The 7442-nt window shown below is 38.8% G+C and overlaps 1 protein-coding gene across 2 annotated transcripts in view; it reads left to right on the top strand.

The window, feature by feature from the left end:
- Nucleotides 1–3591: 3591 nt before the first annotated feature.
- LOC147445965 (uncharacterized) overlaps nt 3592–7442 on the top strand; it is a 184735-nt gene continuing 180884 nt past the window's right edge. Inside the window, exon 1 of one of the 2 annotated variants that reach the window (XM_086525292.1) lies at nt 3592–3926. In XM_086525292.1, coding sequence (XP_086381418.1) covers nt 3696–3926 — 231 coding nt within the window. In that variant the 5' untranslated portion in view covers nt 3592–3695. The remainder of the gene's footprint in view (nt 3927–7442) is intronic. The other variant, XM_086525291.1, reaches the window with a different exon arrangement.

Here is a 7442-nt window from a genome sequence, read left to right as displayed (position 1 = left end):
AGGCACCTGTAGCTTGAGGGTTTTATGTGGAGTAAGCCAGCAAGTAGAGAGAGGGGGGGGGTGGCTATGGCCCAAACTGCTAGAGACCAAGTGAAGATGCCTATACAAAGGCATAAATGCATAGAGCACCTATGAAATGTTTCTTCTTCATCTTCCCTACCCTCATTCCCTGCTAGCTCTCTCCACCTTCGAAGGTGTTTGAGGTCTTGCGATAGCCAAAGCTTTCTTCAAAGTTTATGTTATGGTTGTGATGAATGAAGCTTTTCATCTTCATTGCATCACCTAGGAACACAAAGATTGTATTGTAATAAGTCTCTCTTAATGGGAGAAATCATAATACAAATGCCTATTGGAGGGGGGACCAGCTCCACCTAAATCCGATCCTCAACTGTTGTCATGTTCTCTAAATTCTCTCTCTTGCAAAAGTATTGTTCATGCCAAGTTAACCAATTTCTATGTCTATGTTGTTATCTTCAATTATGTTCACCCGCTATGCTCACACAGTAATTTCTTAAAAGTATTCTCATTAATTTCCGCTACTCTCAAGTTAATAGGCCAATTCCATTACATACATATAATGGAGAGAGAGGCATTAAGAAAAAGCTCGCTCCAAAAATTGATTTTGGGACGAAGCAATATTTTTTTTAATTTTTCCTCAGTTGAACAACAATATGGAAAAAGCTCCCTCCAAAAGTTCCCTCCATTCCCATCCCCAGCAAAAAATGATTATGTCATGTGTCCACCAAGCAAAGCAATTAGTCTTGCCTACCAATCGAAAAACCACTTGTACTAGGAAGAGAGTAAAGACGAGAGAAATTGAGTCCCTGAAAGTGTATTTAAATCTTGCTATGCAAACAAAAGGGCTCCGCAAATGCACTTTCACAACTTGCAAACATGCTCAAGAGGCCAAGTGGAGTAAATACTAATAGTGAGAAGTTGAAAACATAGCTTGGAGACTTTAATTGGCTACCTTCAAATTTTAAAACTAGAAATTTTTAGGCAAGATCACACTAAACGTAAAATTTTTTGTCCTCTCCTAGGAGGCAAGCTAACGTGTTTATGAAAAGTATTTAGATGGTGCTTCACATAAGCAACAGAAATGTGTTATCTTAGCATCAAAAGTAGCAAGTGTTTTAGATTTCAACCTTATCTAAAGAGACCAATTTAAAAATTGGGAATTCCTTTAAATGTTTAACTAAACAACTAAATATTCGTTTGATTTAGTAAAAATATTTCTTCATGTGTCCTATTCAAACTCCAAACTTTCAACTAGAAATAAATAGCTCAATCATGCAATGATACTAATAATTCGATTGTGTTTTTATGCAGTGAGGCGACCAAGAAGGTTGAACACAACTTACGTATATCAGCTCATCAAGAGAGACATTAGATCGTGTGGTGAGTAAACACCACCACATTTTGCTCCTGAACACTAGAAAGCAATGATCCAATGCACAAAAAATTGCATGCTGTCATGGGAATGGCATGTTCCCACGTATTTTGAAAAAATGGGGAGCCAGAGTGTGCAAACTCCTCGTGTGAGAAAACTTCATTATTTTTCTTTTTGTTTAAAAGATAAGCTTGGAATCACAAATAAAATAATTACCTCATTAAGCGAATCCTTCAACAATACTAACTTAGAATGGCTCTAACTGTTTTGCACTTGTTCTTTGCAAGGTCCATAGAATGAACATCGAGAGTGTGCTTCTAAGTAGGCAACAATCACATTGTCACACAAACAACAAGAGCAGATAGATGATACATAATTCTCTAACATCTTTTTATACATCATTAGTTGTGTATGATTGTCAAAAAAAAATTGCGCTCTCTTTTAGTGCATTGATATTATATTGTCCTAGATACCATGTTGGTATTGTTCAACTTAAAATAGTATGTGATAAGCTATCTCGCTTCTTTGCAACTATCCTCTCCCTCCCTCTCGCTTAAAGAAACAAGGTAAAAATTCACTATGGCCTACATATGGCTATTGGGGAGAATTTCATAATAAGAGGCTTCTTTGTATGAGTTAAAAATAGAAAATGACGCTAATATTTTAAAACATGTGGTATCACAATAAAATATGGAAAATGATGCTAAAATATTTTAAAACATGAGGTATCACAATAAAATATTATGTTATTTGAAAAAAGTATAACAATCAACTATTTAGACTACAATATATTTCAAAAGCATAAAAAATTATGTTTGACACCTCAATGCCCCTCTTTAAAGAGGGAGGTATACAAATGTCAACACCCTCTTACAAGAGCCTATTTAAAAAAAAATTATTATTAGCTTTCCATGTGGCATTAATCCACAAACTTTATCCAATGGTCCACAGATGTACCCAAAATCCAACCCTTTACTAAGGACTACTTATGTAGTCCAATAATAGTTTGAAAACTGTCCTAAAATTCATATTGTTTTATTGAGCTGCTTGTTATGTTAGAGTTTCCCATCCTTTGTCTCACTTTCTCCATCACACACCAAGCATAAATCTCTTCCTCTCGTTTTCTATATAAACAAGCATTAGTATTGTTAAAGAATTTCAAATGGCGTGCCAAATAAACAATGTGAAAATTCACTATGGCCTACATAGCGATATTGAGAGGTTTTTAATATTTGTAAAAGAGTTCTTTGTGAGAGAAAAAAAGAGAAATTGACACTAGCGTTTAAAAACATTTTTGTTCACACTAATTGAAAAAAATGCAACAATAAACCATTTAGATTACAATATATTCCAAAAGATTAAATATTGATGGATAAAAAAAACACTTGGCAGCATCAAGTAAGAAATTAAGAAAAAACAAAGTGAAATTAGATGGGAAAGATTTTCTTTTGTTTACATGTACAGTTTTCAAATTTTTAAACAATAGAATTTTAAGTTGAAAGAAACTTTTGAAGAGGTCAAAATGTTTTAAAAATACTTAGGTGATCTTCACCTTGGTCTGTTTCAAGATTTAGTATTAAAGAACAAACAATGATTTGAAGGTATCCACTTAAACCGATCAATGGTTTATCTCCAAAATTAAACAAGTAAAAAAAAAAACATAAAATAAGTTAAGATGCTTGCCTTCTATAACTTTAGTAAATGAACAATAAGAAACAATGAAAATGTTTAAATATGGATGTGTGTGTGTGTGTGTGTGTGAGAGAGAGAGAGAGAGAGAGAGAGAGAGAGAGAGAGAGAGAGAGAGCAATGGTTAATGGTTAACATTGGTTTTCTTAAGTTCATGATTTAGCATTAAAAAAATCAATAATGATTTAGAGGATCACCACTTCAAACCATCATTATTGTATCTCCAAGGAAAAAAAACATAACCAAATTGTAGGGCCTTTGCCACACACATGCCAAAATATCCAACCAAACATCGACGCCTTTCCATTGGGAGGCGAGAATTTGAATCAAAGTAATTCATTCCATCGAACCACTATTCCCAAATAACATTTTTCTAAACAAATAGAAAAAATTAGGCTATTGAAAATTACAAGTTTTTTCCCAAAACTTTGCAAGTTGTTTTTGAAAATTATAACTAGACTATGAAAAGTTGCGGAAAAAAAAAATCATAGATAAAAACCAAAGAAACCAAACGAACGCTGCATTGAACTCTTCAAGCATACACCATACATATACTCAATCAGAACCAGACCTGCTCGCCTGCTTGATATGTAATTAGCATTAGCAACCATTGGTCATGGCATCCTCGTCCGCGTCCTTGGCGCAGCCTGCTCTTCGTGGGCGCTTCGGTTGTCCTCTTCTCCTTCGTGTTGCTGGTTGCAAACAAGAGCAAGTCTGCTTCAGAAGTACTGGCATTCGTTGCAAACACAAGCGCTCCTCCTCAGAGGAGTCAGAACTCATCTCGAGAGCCGAAGGGAAATCGTCACGGCAGCGATCTCGCAAGCACCAGCTCAAGTACCAAAGCTTGGTATCTCCTCCTTCCCGTAACTCCTTGCTTCTTGTTTAGTTTTTGGGTGGGTGCGCATTGTCTTGAGCCAGTGCACAACTCATGGGCGGGAAATTACACAGAAGCTAGTCACTCATGGATGGGAAATTACTCTTGTGGTTCTATGTGCAGCGGACAGGATTGACAGTCTATTTGGTGGCTTTCTATAGCACCTTGTTCTTCTCTTGCAGAGCTCTTGATCTTGCAGTGTTAGCTGCAGTCTTAGTATTGATGTGTGTTCCTTTCTGCACAATTCACTTTGAGAGTCGGGTGATATTCTCTCGGGTGGTTTTCCAGACAGATGAAGATCGGTAGTAGTTTTCACTCTCAGTTCTAATGGAGTTCCTTTAGATATAGTTTGCAGAACATCGTTGCTGCAGGTCTTTGGTTCTTCGTCATCAGGCTGCTCATTCCTTAGTAGCCTCGATTGTCCCATTCTTTGGACTTCTCCTAGAGCAGCTTAAAGTTTCTGGCATGTGGTATATGACTGGAGATACAAATTTCCAACTCTTTTCCTCGAGGGTGATTTTTTGGCAGCTTTTGGAGCAAAGCTTTTGAGTGAGTACTTTAGAGTTGGGAAATGATCCGGATAGCAGTAGTTTATGCCTTTACCCTCAGTTATGATGCATTCTCTTGGAGCGGTCCACTATTGTACCTTCTGCAGATGAGTCGATTAAGTTGAGAAGATTCTTGATAGAGCTGGATTTACTTTCTGCAGACAACATTGTACTTCCCAGACGGGTTTTGGGGCTAGCGGTTGGATGGTATATTGGCCATGTATTATTTGATTTCGGAGTTCTGTAGCAGATATCCTCGTCCACGAAACCCAGTTGCAGATTGCTCACTCCAGCTCCTTGGTCCGACTTCCTTTCTTGTAGTTGAGAGGGGGTATTAGAGTTCATACATCTCTTTAGATTCATATAGTCGGTCCCAGTTTCATGTCGCGTTGTGTCTAGTAAAGTTTAGCTTGGGTTTTGGCTCAGTTCTATAGCCATGTAGGCTCCTTGGGCCATAGGGTAGATTTCCCCCTTGTAGTCTAGTGACTTCCCAGGGTCCTAGAGGCTAGTGGTCAATAGCCACTTCCTCTCTTTTATTTCCCATTTATAGGATTTATCATAGGTCACGGGGGATGAGGGCTAGGTCGGGTAGTCCTGCTTCTCCCCTATATAGGGGTTTTGGGGACTGACGGAGGGGGTGGGTGGGGTTCACTTTGTTGGGTTAAAAGCCCAAATGGCCCCCTTTAATGTACATTTTAAAGGTTACTAACCTTTGGCCAAGTTCACATTGAACTTGGTCACTAACTTATTAAATTGGTCCTTATACAAATAATAAAGGGTAAGTGAGTTTTCAAACAACTCACTCACTAAAGGCCCAAATGGTCTCCTTTAATGTACATTTTAAAGGTTACTAACCTTTGGCAAAGTTCACATTGAACTTGGTCACTAACTCATTAAATTGGTCCTTATACAAATAATAAAGGGTAAGTGAGTTTTCAAACAACTCACTTACTTATTCCCTTTGAAGAAAGCGTGTCCTCTCTCTTCTGCTAGCCCTTCCTCTCCTGCAGGCCTTCGCCTCCCCTCTCTGCACACACTGCACTTCCTCGCGTGCTCTTTCACTTGCACACACCGCCGCGCGCTCATCAATTGGTATCAGAGTCTCGATTAGGCTTTGTCCCAAATCTGCAAACGTTGAATTTCAGCCAAGAAGGTCAACTTTCACGTGAGATTTTGCAATTTCGTCGCCAAAGGACTCGTCCCCGGACACTAGAGAGCTCCTGGCAACCCAAATTGACCCAAAACAGGTTGAAATTAGGTCAAAAACAGGAAATTACAGGCTATGACAGCAAAATACAGTCTTTGCAAATGATGTAATAAGGTGTGGGAATACTTTTGCTAAGTCTCCGCTACCCGAAAACACTGAAATTGCTGAAAAACAAGCCCTAAAACAGGTGTTTTAAGCAAATTTCAGATTTGCGCAGGCTTTTGCAAGTGTTTTTATGGTGCGATTACATTGGGGAAAGTGTAAATTGATGCAATCTACGCACATTTGACAAATTTTGTCGATGTATGACCATTTGTGGCTCAATTTCATGCAATTTTGATGCTACAAATTGGGGCTTTTGCTCTTACATGCTTCTAAAGGCTGTGTATTAGCCTTATGTATGTCTTCTGAGAACTAAAGTTGTTGTTTTCGAGCACAAATTCGCTCGCTGAAATTTTCTGCGCATAAATTTCAGAAATTGAATTTTGTGCCCAAATCGTCCTATTTTGCCCCAAATTGCTCCTGTGACCATTTGGAGCTGTAATGCACATCTTTGTGAGGCTATACTCCGATTTTTACGTATTTTGCCCAAAAATTCAGCGTATTATTCCTCTTATTTCGTGCAACTATGGCCTCATCTTCTTCGGATGTGAAGAACCTCTTCGAGATTAGGAGGTTCGATGGTACAGGTTTTGATCTTTTGGAAAGACAGCATTCAGGGAATCCTATTTCTTAAGGATAGCGAAGGGGCACTTGAACAGGTGAAGCCACAGAATATGACGGATGAAGCATGGGTTAGCATGAACAGGAAGGCCGTTACATACATTAAAATGGCCATGACCGATGAGACCGTCATTGATGTGAAAGGTCTCACGACTGCTTTTGATGTGTAGGAGAAGTTGAAGGGAATGTATGAAAATACAACGCTTGTCAACCAGGTACACTTGATGCGAAAACTTGCTGGCATGCAACTAGATGAGTCCAAGAGCGCGGCAAAGCACTTGTCATTATTCGCAGGTACTTTGTTGTAGTTATAGGATTCTGGCTTGCCCCCTTTTGATGATAATCTGAAAGTTATCTTCTTGCTTATGACCTTACCTGAGTCATGGGAAACTTTGGTGGTTTCGTTGTCCTATAATCCCAATTTGACCTTTGATGGTGTTAGGGGTTCTATCTTGAATGAAGAAATCAGGAGGAAAGCAAGTGGAGAGGGAGGTAGCTCTGCCAACATAGTTAGAGGCAGGACAGAAAAGAAGAATGCTTATGCACAAAGGAGTAAGAGTAAGAGTAAAGAAAGTGGAAATGCAAGCAAAGGCAAGGGTGATGTGACTTGCTATCAATGTGGCAGGAAAGGTCACAAGAAACCCGATTGCAGGTACTATAAAGCTGAGTTAGAAAGGAAAAAGAATGGTGGAGACAAAAAGAAAGAGAAGAAGGAAGTCAAGGCAGATACACAGGATAGCTCAAAGGACAAAGAGAAGGCCAATGTGGCTTCTAGTGTCGTGATTGAGGAGCTGTCAGATGTAGAGGACATCTTGTGTGCCACTTTGTCAGATGATGATGCTTATGACTTTGATGCCTCTCTAAATGTTCATTCACAGGACATGGAGATCACCAAGAGTGATCTTATTGATGCTTTGTTGACTGTCAATGATGCATTGTCCCAGACTTGGATTGTTGATTTCGGTGCTTCATTTCATGTGACTCCTATCAAGGAGTGTTTCTCTACTTTTG

This window comes from Adiantum capillus-veneris, chromosome 12, assembly GCF_014529385.1.
Source record: "Adiantum capillus-veneris isolate H3 chromosome 12, ASM1452938v2, whole genome shotgun sequence".
NCBI lineage: Eukaryota > Viridiplantae > Streptophyta > Polypodiopsida > Polypodiales > Pteridaceae > Adiantum > Adiantum capillus-veneris.
Note: the sequence above shows the minus strand (reverse complement) of the source record. Positions and strands in the feature narration are given on the sequence as shown.